This window comes from Harpia harpyja, chromosome 9 (assembly GCF_026419915.1).
Source record: "Harpia harpyja isolate bHarHar1 chromosome 9, bHarHar1 primary haplotype, whole genome shotgun sequence".
In the NCBI taxonomy this organism is placed as follows: Eukaryota; Metazoa; Chordata; class Aves; order Accipitriformes; family Accipitridae; genus Harpia; species Harpia harpyja.
Window position 1 is genome coordinate 12,587,888 of NC_068948.1, and position 17,515 is coordinate 12,605,402.

The 17,515-nt window shown below is 38.7% G+C and overlaps 1 protein-coding gene across 1 annotated transcript in view; it reads left to right on the forward strand.

Moving 5' to 3' along the window:
- Window positions 1-14,682, forward strand: part of LOC128145961 (neural-cadherin-like) — a 66,951-nt gene extending 52,269 nt beyond the window's left edge. The window contains exons 26-33 of the mRNA XM_052796836.1: window positions 1,917-2,040; window positions 2,609-2,789; window positions 3,693-3,859; window positions 4,620-4,884; window positions 6,653-6,833; window positions 7,824-8,068; window positions 10,738-10,892; window positions 14,033-14,682. Coding sequence (XP_052652796.1) covers window positions 1,917-2,040; window positions 2,609-2,789; window positions 3,693-3,859; window positions 4,620-4,884; window positions 6,653-6,833; window positions 7,824-8,068; window positions 10,738-10,892; window positions 14,033-14,446 — 1,732 coding nt within the window. The 3' untranslated portion in view covers window positions 14,447-14,682. The remainder of the gene's footprint in view (window positions 1-1,916; window positions 2,041-2,608; window positions 2,790-3,692; window positions 3,860-4,619; window positions 4,885-6,652; window positions 6,834-7,823; window positions 8,069-10,737; window positions 10,893-14,032) is intronic.
- Window positions 14,683-17,515: the final 2,833 nt, after the last annotated feature.

Sequence of the window (17,515 nt, forward strand, 5' to 3'; positions counted from 1 at the left end):
AAAACCTCACGAAATTAGGCCAGTTGACATTTTAATGGCAGTAACTCTGGATCCTCAACCAATCTTACTACCTGTTTGGTGTAAGTCTGAAGGGCTCCTACTGACAACCTTTGGCGAACGTATTAAGGCAGACTAACACGTCGGGGTCTCCAGTTGATCCAAGGTTACTGCCTTTATAGCAGAGTCAGAGGAAGTGCACAAGTATCCATACCTCAGCTGTTCACTTCACAGCCTGGTCTACTCCTACAAACTGCTGATTATAGTAGGCTGGTGCTGGTGTGCCTGGCTGTGGGCTGCAGTGTCTCATAATGAGACATAAATCCACCTGTGTTTGTTTTGCAGCAAAGTAATACAGCCAAGGTGTGGTAATGACTCTGGTGGTTTAAATTGCTTGTACTGTTGGGTCAGCCCTCAGCCTCAGTTAAAACTGAAAAAGTTGGAAAATCTTATTCAAAAAGCAGTTATTACATTCAAAGCAGAAGGGTATGTTCAGCTGCATTCTGCAAGGGTTTGGATTCAGTATAATTCAGTCCTTTGAACTGATGCTTATTGCCCTTGCTGATGACACCAAGCTGGAAGAAATGACCAGTGTGTTAGAGGGTATGGCTTGGAATTAAAAATGATCTCAGTAAACTGAAAATCGGACCTGGAAAAACACTGTGTTTTTCCACTACAACAAAGGGCCAAGTACTGCATGCAGGCAGACATAACCAGCCTCACAAATAGAGAGCAGGGAACAACTGTGAAGTATCAGTAAAAGATACAGATGGTACTCGGGAAGTGAGTGAGCCAGCAATGCCACATTAATGTGAAAAAGGCAAGCACTATACAGTAATGCTTCAAGATGTGTACATCTCAAAGACGTGGAAAGTAATTCTTCCACTCTGGTAGGCACTGTTGGGCCTCAGCTGGAGTACTGGGTCCAGTTTGTGCACCGTAGTGCAGGATAGATGTGTACCAGCTGGGTATAGTCCAGAGAAGAGCAGTGACTGTAATCAGCTTGCCTTGAGAATAAAACCTATCAAGGATGAAGGAATTGAGGTCACTTAACTGAAAGAAGGGAAAACTGAAGAGAGAGATGATAAGTCTCAGTGTACATAAAAGAACACTACGAAGAGGATTTAGACAATCTCTTCTGTACAGGGCCTTAAGTTACAGTGAGGAATATTCAGGTTATATTTTAGGGAAACCTTTGTACTAATAAAGATACTTGAGGTGTGGAATAGATAGTCCCAGCAAGTGTGCTGATTAGCATGGGGATTAAGCCTTGCCAGCAGATGGATGGAGCCCTCCTGGTCATGAAAGAAGCACACAAAAAAAAGGGAAAATTAAAAGAACAATTGAAAACAAAAACTGGAGTTGATAACTCAGGGGGGAAAAGAAACTCTGTGAGGACTAAAATATGTGGAATTCTTCAGCTCAGAGAGATGACTGGGAGACATTGCAGAGGCTGGATGTGTGCACCATACCTTTTAGATCACATTGACCCAACTTTTAGGTTTCTGGTCTTTATCATACACAAAACAGTCTTTGTTGTAGTATTCCTACAGCACAGGATGAATGTGCACACAGAGAAGCACTTGAAGGAGAATATGGTGTCTAGAATATTACAGCTGTTCCTGACTTGAACACAAACATACCCGAATTGTAATAGTGTCCCACAGTTAAACTCCCAATAGACTTCACTGTTATGTTTAAAAAATAAATTACCCTTTATTTTAAAGGGCTGGCTTCTGCTCATTGACTGACTGTATTTCAGAGAAAGGAAAACATGAAATAGTCGCTTTCTTTTGTTATTTTATAAAGCCTCTATTATTTGGAAATGGAGCGTAGATGTTTGTTGATCTGTGTTATGATACAATGCCTATGTCTGACGGTAAATTCACATCTATTTATTATTCATATAATTTTTAAAGGTATTTGAATGTGAACCATGTTCTACAGCTGGGTGGTGTAAAAGAATCATTACCATATTCCTACCCGCAATTGCTACACAAACACTTCTCCGGTTGTTTGCGCAATTTCATCTTGGATACTCAGGTAAGAGAAGTGTAACATTTTGCTTTAGCAAAGGAGTAAACTTCTTTATTAAATTTTTGGGAGGTTTGTGTTATACCTGAAACTTTTGCTTCCATTAAACTATGCAATGCCCGTATGTGTCAGTGTAGAATACAAGAAAATTCTGGATTTTTCTGTCATAATTAGAATAACTACCTTGAAAAGTTATTTCTCAATTACAAACAGATGTATTTGTGAGCCAGAAACTGTGCCTTTGTTTATCCCCTACTCCATGCAGCTGTCTTCCAAGCTTCTTTGCACATTCAGGGAACTTCTAAATGGCAATTGTATAATGGTATATTTATGCCAGCTGTCTGCTTTGTTAAGAAATATTAGGGGGTTTTTGCTTTCATAGTCAGTTGAGTTTATTCAAAGGCAAAATATGGTCTTGATAAAATAAGTTGAAATCTGAATGTCAAAAAGCAAACTTAGCATCTTAAGCAATGCAGATGGAGAACAGACTGTTATGTGGTATAGCTATTTCTGTTTAAAAATGAAGTGTAAGTGTTTCTTAAATAATATTTCAGTGTCGTACAATTTTCTCTTGAAGGTGTATGACCTTCAGTCTCCTGCAGAGTCCCTGAATAGCTTCCCTGGCTGCACGCTTACGGATGGGAGCTGTGAGACCATGGGGTCTTCTTCCTGTGGTTTTCATGGGAGGTGTCTTGGAGACGGGGGCTCATTTGCTTGTCATTGTTTGCCGGGTTACTATGGCTATCGATGCGATAAAGGTGAAGTCTGTTTTTCTGTTACGTTATTGATAGGCTGGCAAATTTTACAATACAGAAAACTTAAGATGTTTGTAGGCAGTGATTGCTGAGGTGGTTTCTGATGTTTACATTGTGTAAAGCCATGTTTCAGTGTAGTTGCCTGAGATTTTTAACAATTTCTTTTCTAATTCCCTCTGAGAAATTCTGAACTTTCTCAGTATCAGATCATTTCTTTAGTCCCGAGGGTGTTTATGCAACGCCTGTATAATGGAGACTGCATGACAAAAGAATTGTGAACAAAATTATTTGTTCTTGTCACAATTTTTAAAATTTGCATCTGTTGACACTTTCAGAAATATCTAATAACCTAAAACTTAAATGTGAGTGTGCCAGTACCACTTACTGTGCAGAATTAGAACTACACAACAGGAATTGGAAATTACTGCTCTGTTGATGCCTGGAAGAGACTCTATTGGCTTAAGGATCTGTGCTTTCAGTATAGTAGGATCTTTTCTTTAGCCCACATGGAGCCAAAGTTTGCAGCAAAAAGACTACTATAAAATAGCAGGTTGTGAAAATTGGTTGTGGTTCTTAATACTTGTCTGCAGACTCTTCTTTTGTCTTGGTCAGAGCTTCTGCTTTCCCGCTGCCATACCGTGTGAGCATTGTCAGGAGAGCATTAGCAGGATGCAGTTAGGAGGGAGATCACCTCTTTACAGAGGAAGAAGAAGTGGAAGAGTGATTGGGGAAGTTGTGGAAATAGATAAAGGGACATGTCACAAAAGACAAATGATGTCTCATGGATCCATGCCGTGCATTACAATTTTTTCTTTAACTTTCAACTCTTATTATGAAAATAATGGAGACGACAATATTTCCCTCTCCCTACAAAATAGTTTAAAGGTCTTTATCCTGTCTTTTTAGTTGCCAAAGAATACACATTTGGGCCAGGAAGTCACATTCGCTATCAGCTTCCCGTCAGTGTGCCTGCCCGCAGGACACTGTTTGAAGCCATGATTAGGACACGGCAGCCGGACAGTGTCATCATGAGCATGTTGTCTCGAAAAAAGGATGAACACATCACCCTACAGGTAAGCAAGGCATCCCAGACAGTAATAGCATAAAGTTAAATCAATGCCAGTGAATAGTTAGCCCAGAGAAACATTAGTTTGAGTTGGAAATAGAACCAAAAACCTTGTGCTAAGGACAAAAACTTTGGAATTTATTTTATCGACACTTACAGATCTGATCCTTCACTTAAGATATTGGCTGCACAACCATGGTTTCCCATTGGATTTCAAAGGAATTTATTGCCAGTTACAGTGAAGTATAGTTTGTTATACAGAATAGAATGAATGGTGTGTCTACCCTGGTGTCCTGTTTAGCCATGATCTTGAGTGGCTGATTCTGCATAGTTCAGGCTCTGCCCAGAAAGGTGCCTGTAGCAGTTCTAATGATGTCAGGCTCTTAAAATGACAACCTGTTCACTTTATACATACCACTGAATGAGTCTCACCTCTTCATCTAAGTTGGTTTGAGCTGTCAGTGTAGAGGTGATACACCAGATTCTCAACCATTTGAAGAACCCCATAAATTTGTCCAAGAGAGATGCAAGGTAAAATTACTCTGAGTGAATTACATACTACTGTGAGTACACCGTTACCAGCATTTAGGTTGTCTAGTTCAGTAGCACCTGAAGTATCTTTATATTACACTGTATGTGCAGCATAAACATATCCTAAATTTAAACAGATGCTTTAAGATTGAAGTTAGAGGTCAATACAAAATGTCAGGTGGTGAATTTTCTTTTCTTTTCTTTTCTTTCTTACTACTTTGTTAATTATCCACAAGGTTGTTCAGGGATTCTTAGTGGTCTCATATAATCTGGGTGATGGAGACTATTCTGTAAGCCTTCCCTCCTACCACATTGATAATGGTGAATGGCATCATATCACACTGGAGAGAAATGAAAATGAATTTACTCTTCGTCTTTATGAAGGAGGTGGGAGGAGAGAAATTCTGAAAGCAGCAGGAATATACAAAGAGATTGTGATTGACCCCAGCAGCTTGGTTCTTGGAAACACCTACCCATTCAATCAAAACAAGAGTTTTCAAGGTGAGGAATTCTTGATCTCACCGTTCAGAATATGGACCTGTATAAATGAAGGTTTATTGGTACTACACGGACATATTGCGAGAAGCTTTCTTGTTTATGTAGAGCCCAAAGTAAACAGATTTCTTGCATGACACTTTGCAGAAGGGACAAATAAAATGTTCTGAATAGGAAAAAGGTACAGCAGGGGATTATGTGCAAATACTGTTAGCTACTGGTCTTGGAACAAAGATGGTAGCCTTTTCACACAACTGTATATAGAGTATTTGTAACTGGAGATCCACAAGCTTCTCCCAGGTGGACTGTGGATGGCTCATTGCATTAGATACACAGAACAGGTTCATTGCATGGTTCTATCCAGTCCATTCGACAGCTGTCCCTACACAACTGTCCCTACACTGAAAGGAATATTTCCATTTTATACGTGCATTGCATAGCCCACGACAAACTCTGGTTTATTACCTTTATGCACTACCTTTGTATTACTGGATTTTACAGTCACTCAGTTGAAACATTAACTAAAATTAGAAATGGTTTATTGAATTAGAACTAACAATTCAAATTTTTAGCAACTGAGTGGATGAAGTCATGATGTCTGTTAAAAAACAAACCAGTTTTCAGCCTTGAAATTGAATAGTTACACAAAGGAGAAATACAGAGAAACACAAGGTTAAGATATCCATAGCAGCTTTTTACTCTGTCCTCAGCTGGCAGCTCACCCTTTGCCTAAAATCACAGTATAAGTAATGCACAGTTACGCAGCACATCTTTTATATTGACAAGGAAGACACACCATTACTTGGTTAAATGCACCTGGTATCTGTCTATCGTCTCTCTCTCCCATGCCTTTCACCTCTTTAACCAGATTCTACTAAATCAATTTGAAACAAGGTGGTAATGTTTTCACCAGATAAAAGTATTTCAGTAAATAACACAAAAGTGCGAGGAGAAAACGTATAAAATATATATGCATTAAATAGAATAACAACTTACAACATAAGCGTATCACAAATTATTTAGAAGAAGATTGTTTTCTATTGTTTCATTAGAAGTATTCCAATAACTAAAGTTTATACTGAGAACTAGGGACCATATTTTGAATTTTTATTTATGGGAGTAATAGTATTTGTTTTTAAGTAAATAGGTTAAAGAAGTCAAATAGTTACATGAAGATAATTTTAATTAGGACAATTAATGTTGCTGTTAAGCAGCTGAAACTTTAAGGGCTTTGAAGTTATAAAATGTACTTAATTCATCAAGGTAAATGCTTTTATGCTGAGGCATCTCATGCATACGAAATTAATGCCACACATCTTCAGTACAAAATTTCTATTAGTGATCCAAGGCTGTTTCACCATTATTTTTGGTTTGCTCTTCTATAAAGTCAAGCTGTAAGCTACAATTAAAAATCAAACACACACCATTTATACTGGTACACATTGAAGAATATCAGAGATTTTCCACAATATTTGGACTTTTCTGTTGAAAACATAGTGAAGGGGTACGTGTTCTGCTGTCTTGAACACAAGCAGATAGGGGCCTGCAGCAGCACTTAGTTCTTGTGTAAAACACTGGGAATCTTGATCAAAACTTTAACAAATTCAGTCAAAAAGTGGACAACAATGTTACGGAAGTTTAGGTAAATTCAGTCCTAGATTTAAACTTTGGTAGCCTGGGTCCTTTGTTAAACATAAGCTGCCAAAACTTACAGCTGCTTCAAATCATTCTTGCTGAATGGCTTTTAAAACAGTCTCTTTGTGCCTTGCCTCAGGATGTATGAAGGATGTCAGACTGAATAACTACAGAATCCCTCTGGACACTCACGTGAAGGAGCTGGTGTCAGTATTAAGCACCCAAGGCATCAAAGAAGGCTGTTCTTCAGAGGCTTGTAGGAATAACCCTTGTAACCAGGAATTTATTTGTATTGATTTGTGGATGATGCATGAATGCAGGTAATTGGTGGAAATAAAAGCACAAAACCCTTCGGATTCAGGTGGGAAAGGGTGGATGCTGAAGAAGCGTGCAACTTGAAGGCTGCCACTGGCAATCTCGTCAAATCAGTTGAACCACAGTGAAACACTAAGCTAGATGCCTGCATAGGCGTCAGGTTACTCAGAAAACACTGTCCTTTTAGGTACTACCCTTAGCTGATGTAAATCAGCATATCGCCATTGATTCTGTAACAATTTCAGCTGCCTGTCTTAATTGAAAATGTTTAAAGAATAGCAGCAAATCCAGAATGTTCGTAAACCCTGAAAACCAGGAAATGAGGGTATGTTAGCTGGAGTAGAGTGGAACGCTGGCATGGCTAGCTGTCTTGTGAAGCTTGTGCTGTGCAACGGAGATGTGCTTTCTTTTGTTAGTGTCTGTCGTCTTACACTGTCTTAAGCTGTGACCTCTGTTCCCTTACAGGCCATTCAAGTTGCATTAGAGCACCGCATCATTAAGCTCTGAGTTCTTGTGTGTGGCTGGGGCTGAGGTTAGGACAACACTAATTCAAGTTAGTTGTGCTGTGAAAATGTACACTTCAAGCGTTACTGACTACCACTGTCCACACAAATGGAGTTTTCTAGAGATGTTTTTTTTTTCTGGAAATTCACTGTGATGGAAACACAAAGAACATAGCATAGCTTGTCCTGCCTAGATGGAACTGCAGACCCTAATCCAGCTATTTTTCATGTGGCTAATCTTGCAGAAGCTGGTGGAACTACCTGAGTTCGGAAAGCCCCAGATATAAGGGTTTAAAGTTGTGGAGCTCATTGTTGTATGACTGCTTTAGAAAAGACTACAATCCTGTAATTATTCTAAGTAACTTACTTCTAGTAGCTATTTCAGAAACTGTATATAGAGTGTCATCAAAGACTGTTTTAAAATCTTAAACGCTGTCTTTCGTGCCTACTTTCCCAAAGTTTAATGGTTTCATTTTGCCTTCGTCTTTTCAGTTGCCCTCCGGGACACATGATCATGGAGAATGCCACTGGTAGACAGTGCGTCTACACTGCATGTGCTAAAAGGCCCTGTAACTATGGTACCTGCATCTCGCAGTCACCAACCAAGTTCCAATGTCACTGCCCTGATGGTTATACCGGACGTAACTGTGAAATCACACTGGCGATCTTTCACAAGGATACAGGCCTGAGCTTTAGTTCCATGTTTGCCATCTGCATTTGCTTTTTGGCACTGTTAGGTAGTTACGGCAACTATATCTTGTATTACCTTTGGTGAACTCATTTATCCATCTTGTCCTGAATAGTCATCGTCTCATCCTCCTGCTGAAAAAAACTCAGTTTCCTTATGGAGACTTCACTCGGCCTTCATTTCTTTGCCATGGTCTCAGCTCCGTCACTAACTTATTTTTCATCACCGTGTGCATATATTGTTAAGTGAATCAACATTTGTGAGCTATGGAAAATCTTTGCAGTTGTTATTTTCTGCACATTTTCACTTCATTGCTAAGGAACTGTTCAGATGCATAATTGGAAACAAATGCAATTGAACAGCAAGAGTGGAAATTCCTACCAGATAAGCATTGTTTAAAATACTACTGAGCATGAAACAGATTTTTCAGTCTAGGAGAAATATGCTGTCCGATAGGAATACACTTGGTCAGACAGGAGCAGTCTCTTGCATCTTACCAGTTGTGTCACAATTCCTAACAGCTGCATTTGGCTTCCTCAACCATTTTCAGGCTTAGGCATCGGATCTCAAAAAGAAGAGGAAAGACAAAGAGGGATCTCACGAGTGAGGAGGGATCACATCTTTGAGTCCTTCTCATGTATTCAAATTTCATGAAAGTTTGCCTGAGTAGGGACATAGGATCTTTCTCTTGGCTTTTATAGTGTTAATTAAGTTTCATTCAGGAGTCATAGTATTGTGGACTATTTTGAATCCATCTGTGTAGCGACCTGAAATACCATCATTTTCCCCAACTCTGCTAGGTACTGTGTTTGCCATGCAAATACGAACAGCAAATAAGGTGGGAAGCTAGCTGGTTTCACAGCTTTTGGAATCCCAGTTAGTTGAAGTTGATAATAGATCATTATATTAAAGGAGGGGTTGTTTTACTGTCAGAGCAGTTTTATTGTGAGCTGACTTTGTGTTGCTGCCTGTGCTTGACTGAACTTGACTGAAAAAACAATATCTTTTACCTAATAATCCTGCTAATCTTTCAGGTCTAAATTATGAATAAGAAACAGTTGTTTTTAACCAAGTGGTGTGCATTGTGAAAATTTTAGTAGATGTGGTTAACTATGGTATTATCACACAACTGTAACTTTGTTAGGAGAAGTTTTTAAAAAATTCCTTGTTCTCAAGATTTCGGATGCCTTTCTCTTACACAGCTTCTAGAAAGCAGTAATGTGCTTAAAAGTTATTAATTCATGCAACTTTAATTATAAATTTGTAAGTTTCCAATAGATTAGAAAAGCTGCTTTTCTGACATCTGATTACATCTTTTAAATTCAAATGTGGAACCATTTTGCAAGTAGATCAATACCACGGCGGCTTCTACGTTGGTTCGATATCACACGAACCTTCCCCACCCCTCCCTGCCAGGAGGGGAGTTCAGCTCATTTTGTTCAGTTAAAGACACAGTGATACTTGGGAGCTGGTAACTGCTCTAACACTAACACTATGGCTCAAAGAAACAATAAACTTCACAGAATGCGTTTAGTTACCGCTCAGGAATGTAAGATCCTGAGCAGAAAATCAGGTGGGAGCTTACACTGTTGGTATCTGTTTGGAAGAGAGACCATCTTCATTGGGGGTACTTCTGGTTTACACTCTTACACTCTCGGAACACGGGCTATATTCATTTTAAGTATTGGCTTTCTACTAGCAGTCACAGTAAAAGAATAGGAGAGATGTAGAACATTAAAAGACTTCTTGAGTGTCTCATAATCAGCTCAGCTAAAAAATGACGTCCCAAAAGTTACTACATGTATGAAAATGTGTGACACGTTCTGTTAATTGGGGGGGGACGTGGGGACAGGGAGGAAGCAGTAAATATACATCTCAAATGCATTGATTCAGCTTGAAGGGTGTAGCTGCACAGCACAGTGCAGGGCATACACCTGGGTGTACACCAGTTTTAGTCCCAGGGTCATCTACGTGCTGCTCCACAGAACCGCACTCTGCTGTGTAGATATTCTGTAAGAGATTCTAGTCTTTTTAATTAACTGCATTGTTAGTTTATGGTATTCAGTGGTTTGAGGTCTTACTATGAGCTCTTATCAACTTTTATAGAGTTGGTAACAGTGGTTCACAGGTTTCTATTTACGTAATGCTCAGTATCTGATGTTGTAGCTTTACAACTGTCAGTGTGTAAAATGTACCTAAGCATTTAAGAAAAATGTTTTAAATTTATGGATGCTAAGGCAAAATGTGCCTAACTTTTTTTTTCCTAGTAAAATGTATAACAGTTACTTCCTCTTTTGTCTCATGTCTTCTTGTGCTTCATTTCTGTGTAATTGTATCTGTTACTGTCAACACATTGTTACTTAAGTGCCACCCCTTTGTATACATTTTCTCTTACAAAGTTTAACTCAATACAGTAAATAGATAGGTCTCCGAATGCCACTTGGGTCATTCAGTTCTTTAACAACTTCAAAGTTGTACTTCAAAGGGTATTTTAAAATGCTCTTTAAAGGCCTTTTCTTCTGTCTTTGATGTTCACTTCTAACTACATTGAAGAGTGCAAAAATCAAACATTTGCTGAGAAACACAAAATTACAGCCTTGCTGGCTCTGACTGCAAACCAGTGCTGCAGTCTGCTAAGCCATCCTGCAACACTGCTGTGTATAAATGTTTGATTTGTTTCTGAATGATGTTCTGTTTTGCTCCTGTGTGTTTACACAGCTCTGCTCAGTGCTGTATTCTTGTGGGCTTGCTGGAAGACTCGCAAAGGTCTGAGCGGAGGAGTTTACCATGTGTCTGCACATCATGAGGATTTGGAGGACATCAGAGAAAATATCCTCAACTACAATGAAGAAGGGGGTGGGGAACAAGACGAAGTAAGGATCAGTGTGTTACATTACAATTAAGAGAGGACTGGTGGCTCACCATACTAATGAAAATATGTATTGTGGTTTTCCTTTATAACTGAGGACCTTAGCCTTTGTTCTGCTGATTCATTACTGCAATTGGTAGATGAATTATTTGCAAGGTTATGTACACGAAGGTGCATGTTTCTTAAGTGGAGATAAGTGCCTATCAATTTTTAATTTGTCTTAAAGCAAGTGATCCTCTGTGCATATTTAAAAATGGTTGCAGAGTGAGTTTAGCAGTAAAGACTTCTTTGGTTTCATGGCTCGGGACACGCTGAGGTTCTCAGTGGTAATTACTGCTGTAGCACTGAGGGCTTGAGCGAGCCTGATGTGAACTGTTCTTTATGGACAGTCTCTTTCTGAGCAGCAGATAACAACGGCAGTTATTCAGACTTGACTCGTTAAGAAAGTGAGGTACTACATTTGTTCTTCTTAACCCCTAAAGCACATGGTGGTTGTGGAACCTTTCTGCATTTTTCTGTTTTGGAGAGAAATACACTAGTGAACACAAGCTGTGTTTATACTTACAGTAGACCAGACTATACCCAAAACAGTATTAACATTTCTGCTAGATGTTTTAAGGATTTCTACATGTCAGTTTAAGCCAGAACTTTGAAAGAAAACTGGAGATATTATAGATGAGTAATTTAAATAGATTATTTGCTGACCGACAGACATGTGCTATGTTTAAAAAAGGTAAGGAACTTCATTGCTGCCTTTGAAACTGTTCATTTAATGGATTCAAAAGGTGGTGTGACTCTGCAGGGGTAGTAATAGTCAGGTCACTAAGGTGATGGGTCAAAAAAAGCCAGCAATTTAAAAAAAAACAACTAAATGTAACCTGTCCCCAAATTCCAAATATCTTCCAAGAATTTTTAGTTATAAAATATAGAGAGTGTTTTACAAGGCCACCTGAGAAAATATTCTTACTTGTAGAGTATCCTTAATTTCTTGATGAATTAGTATGAACGTAATAAATACAGAGACATTTTCCATGTGATAACATAGCTATATGCATAAATACTTTTTTCCTTAATCAGATTAACTTCCTCTGCAATACGTTGCAATTTTACACCCAGAAGGTCTATAGATTGAGGAAATCCACAGCTACTGTATGATATGTTTAATTACTTTTGGAGAGTTCTTAAAATACACTCCTTATTTTAAGCTGTGGAATCAAATTAGTGACTTGATGATCTTCATCTGAGGCTATTACTCTGTCTTGAAGAAATACTGCTTGGAGTGAAGCCTCTACAGGTTCTGTATACTGTTCCTAAATTATTCAAATTTCACAGTTGCTGGGATTGCAGCTAAAACTTTCCAGCATCCTTTTTAATACCTAATTGTTTGTCTAGATTTAAAAAACCCAAAATACTCAGAATTACAATACTTTAATTGTATTCTAATGTTACCTTAACAAAAGGATCACAAGGGTGCTTGTGCAAGAGAGTTTTGTTTTTGTAATGTTAGCAGAGGGTAGGACTACAGGGAGAAGAGGCTGTCTTACTAAGGAGTTTCTGCACCTGAAATAAAACTATCCCTCAGAGAAATAAGGAGTTCATAAAAATTGTAGTAGATTAGTGCACCATTGAGTATATATTTAACACAACTAAACACCAAATGTTGTTAACAGCCAGCTTTGAAGCTAGAGGCAAGGATCGACTTGGGTTTGTGGACTGCCAACTAAGAATGGTATGTAGTCAGAAGAAATGTGTCATTTTAATGAACAACTAATAGCAGTGGAGGATGATTTTAATAGCACCCAGTTCACTGAAGGGATGATCCTTAAATCTGTATTTGGGCAAACTCCCATTTAAATTTTGTATGATGAAAAGTTGCCATGTTTTATTGATTATACTGGTAGCCATGCTATTATAAAATGCTCATAGTGGGATCATACTGTAGCTTGCACTTACTTAGAACATGGCTAGGTATCTGCGCTGTAGGTCTCACTTTGTTCATCACTAACAGTATTTAGTCTCTAGATGAATGGAAATAAGCAGCTATTCTATGTCACAGTCCTGTCCCAAACCCTAGTCTTGCCACTTACAGGGCTTCTTGATTGCAGGTGGGGTTTTTCTTGAAGCAGTTCTCTGTCTCCAACTGAAATTCAGCAAAGCTCACCAAGATTACCTAGGTTAATCTCTTATAAAATGGCTATGTGCAATTCAACATGCGAGAGAATAAATGTAATCGTTTGGAAGGTGCTGATTTGACAGCTCTGTCATTGATGGCTACTATTCAGATGAATAGCATGAACAACATAAATAATTACTTGTTTGCTCTAACGAATTCTGCCTCATGCAGCCTGTCAACATTCTTCTTTGGCCTGTAAGTAAGTCCAGAGACACAACCTTTGGATTGTAGAAAGGTGAAGGATGCTGTAGGACAACAATTCTTTCTTTCTTTCAGGTGGCATAAAGATTCTGATCAGCTAATGCAATTACCACGTATGGTATTGGTAGCTTTAGTGACAGAAATTGCACTTCAGGAACTGTGGCACAATTGCCAGGCAGCATTAACTGCTTCTGCACTAGAAGGGCTTTGTTGTTTTTTTGGTTTTTTTTTTTTTTTGTTTTTTTTTTTTTGTAATGGGTAGTTACTTGGCTTTTACAATCATGCCACTTTGTATAACATAACTCGCCATTATTCCACACACAGATAAAATTTTAACAGAGATCACAGTAGATGTTTGAACTACTAATGCAGAAAGATTTAACATGCTATTTGTCAATATCCTTTCTCACCTTTGTTGCCAGACTCAGTATTGGTGTTTAATGATGATGAAATACTCAGATCTGAATTTCAGAACAAAAATTTGGGTGTTTCTGTCATTTTTATTTAGTTTCTAATATGAAATTAGACTCGATTTTGAACGTAACTGCAGTAGTGCAGGCTGCCCAGGTGTCCCTCACGCATTCTCATCTGCTTGGTGGGTTTTGGCTTGCTTAGGTGCATTGTAGGTGGCAGAGTTGGTTGAACAAGCCAATCCTTCATGTGTTCACACCAAATGGACTGCCTCGGGATTGTTCCTTATTTCCACTAGAACGTGAAATTTGGGGACCTATAGAGAATATTAATTTAATGTGAACTGTTTTTCACTCCAGGATGCATACAATATGGCAGAACTGCAGGTGTCTATTCAAACCAGCCCAGCCTATTCCCTCTACAAGAAGAAAGAAAAACCAACAACACTGAACAGTTTCTGTAGTGACGCATCCCCAGGTGCGCAGGAGCAGACCAAAACATCAGCAGCTACAGAAGCCTCTTTCACTAACGCAGACTTTGGTCAGTACTTGTCAGATGTTGTCAGAGATGCCGATGGTCATCCCCAGGCTGTACCCCAAGACTCACTGCGGGTGTTTTGCACTGAAGGAGAAGGCTCGGTTGCTAGCAGTCTGAGTACCCTGAGCTCCTCCGGGCTGGATGAGGGTATAGTGTATGATGACATTAAAGAGTGGGGACCAAAGTTTGAGAAACTAAGTGAACTGTACTCACATATAGATGCAGAAGACCTGTAGATACCAAGTCTACTATTTTCAAAGTTTTGGAAGCAAGGGTGAAGGACAGTTTTTCATGCTGCTGCTACGTACTACCCCTGCCTCCCCCCACTTTTTTTCCTGTTACGCTAGGTGGTCAAATTCCCACTAATGAGCCACACTTTGAGTCTAATTGAAAAATTTAGTAGTAGGAGCTAAGCTTGGGACATTCTGGACATTTGCATTTGGGGATATAAACTTAATGGAAAGAATAAAGGGAGAACTTGGGGTACTTATTCACATACAGTGTTTAAGAAAGATTTTTTTGTCACTAAGGTAAATAAAGGACTCTTTGAGAGATCCTATGTACATAAGCTAAGATGGGGCTCAAAGCATGAAGAAGGCATGCTGTGTGTACTGTTTTCAGTAGGAGCTTTAGCAGTTATTTGAAGAAAAAAAGCACATAGTCTTTTTCTTGTGGAAATAAAGTCCATATTGTATTATTATATCCATCTTGTTTCCCTGACTGACCTCAGTTACAGCACCTGCTCACTGAACATAGGGCAGATGAGAGTCCACAGATCCAGGTAAAGCAATGAAGCAGCATGGACGGTGAGCTTTAACTTTAGTTCTAACTTAATGAAATCCCTTTATACTGTCATATAAACGCAGAAACTGGATTTAGGCACAACACGTCAAGTCAGCTGCTTGTAGCTAAATACTTTTCTTAATTAAAAGGCCAGGTTTTCTAAGACACTAGCCTCAAAGGTCACTAGTTAAGAATTTCAGTAGCAAACACCACAGTTCACCATATTCTCTCATTCCTAATGGGCTACTAAACTGAGGCTAAATTAAGGACCAGCCTGAACCATGTCACTTGCATCTACAATCCTGTCTCCCATGTTTCGCTAAACCTCCTTTCACAGAAGCATTGCAAGTATTAGGTTTGAGAGGCCGGAGCTTGACTGCTTTAATAGAAGCACTGACCAGCTACAACTGTAGCCAAGTAATGCCTTGCCAGGCAGAGCTGACTGGGGATACAGATGCATTTTCAGTGAAGAAAAAACCCAACATCCCTTGGATGTTGTCAAAATACCTAGTGTCCTGAGGATGTCAGAAGACTGAAGGTCTTTCCTGTATCCAAAAAAGAACTTCACCCAGCACTGGGACTTCTAAAACTAAAATCCTGTGATAAACAAAACCCTGCCAAAAGTCTAACAATTCAAAGATGGTAGTTTTCCCAAACCCATGAATGACACCACATAGTAATACAGGCCTCCCTCAGATACATTTTAGTAGAAAATCATGATTAATTGGGGACAGAGAAACACAGGGCAAAACTAACAGCAGTTGCAGGGGGTGGAACATTATGCTTTAAATTATCAGTCCCTTTTTCAGACTGTTTAATGTCTAGCTAATATTCTGCTTTTTTTTTTTGAAACTTGACAATATTTGGAAGAGAGAAGGCTTCATAAAATTAATTTTGACTTTCTTTTTTTTAACTGATACCACTTGTATATTTGAGTGCAGCAAGAACAAAATCTTATTCTGTGCTGTTTCTTTGTATAATGTGTAAATTATATATTAACAGCTGATAATATATCATATAGATTCTAAGATAATTTGTTTCATTAAAACAAAGCATAAAACAATGTATTATAAAAGACATTAAAATGGCTTTGCTTACAGTTGCACCAGTAGCTTGTTTCGGGAGGTCTGGCTTTTATTTTTATACATATATTAAACAAATAGGTCAATGCAGTCTGCAGGCTAGATTAATTTGCACATTTCCCAAATGAGAAATGTTCACACAGTATCTTGTTCTTGCATGCATTTGTGACACACTTTGGAAAATCTTGAGCACAAAATTAACCAATGGTTACACACTGCAGATGATGTGGCATTTTCATCTGGAAAAGCTAAATGCCATTTTTACCCATGCCTAATAGTTTTGATTCACAGATGTTACATAGTCTACGATTTTGTAATTTTACTGTTTAATATTTATATGAATATTTAATATTTACCTGTGAGGTAACATAGGCTAAAATATCTTGCAATGTTCACAAGTCAGGTATGTCAGCTTCTGTATTTCATGATCGTAGCAGTCACAAACACGATATGCAAAACAGAGTAAGTATATATTATGCACAAAAATTATTCCTTCCCCGAACAGCAGTAATTTTGTTTGCATACCTTGTGTTCTTTCCATAACTATGGATATGCTGTCATTTTGGCTGGTTTTTATTTAATTTAGCTTGTAAGCTCCTTGGGGCAAAGACTGTCTTTATTTGCCTATGAGGTGTCATGCATATCTGAGGCGCTGTATAAATAATAAATAAGCCTTCTGTATATGATGTCTCTTCCTTGAATTTATTTAAAGCTGACTAAAGCTTAGAGTCTATTGAATTACTTCTTTCTCAGCATTGATCAGATACTTCCACAGACCTGAGTCATGCATGCTGTTCTGTCTGAAAAGCTGAGGGAAGCAGCAGTTGCTTCTAATTGATGTGTGGACTCAAGCTGTAGTTACACACTCAAAAGATGTTACTATTTCTGAATTTCCCTGAGGGCTGCAGCTGGCTGAGGCCACAGACCTGTACTTCTCCCAGATATCCAAGTGCTTTTTGCATATAGCATGGTTGGTGTTTTTGCAAGACAGACAACTAGTCTGAGAAGGAAGAAATCCTTAACTTCACGTTCAGTAGCATTACTCAAGTTGTGTTACCCATAGGCTTATTCCCTATTCTGGGATTTTAAGTGCTGAGAAGCAGCAGACATGTAGGACGCGTGCTGTGATCCTTAACATTCACAATGTGCAGCAGGACACATGTACTGGTTCAGAAGATAGATGGTCAAAAGAGCTCCAGGCTTGATGGGCAGGACAAACTGCAAGACACTAATATATCTCAAAACGCTCCAGTTATTTTCCTTTTCCTCCTCAGCCTGTGATCTTAATTCATTCCCACATGAATACCAAGTTGAGATTTGCAACAAAATGCGATCAGCAGGAGAGTCAGTAGGGCTTTGCTCTAAATGTGTCACAGTTAAACCAATCACTGAGCACCCAGGAAAAAAATTGAACTCTCTCACTTTCCCCAGGATGTGCTC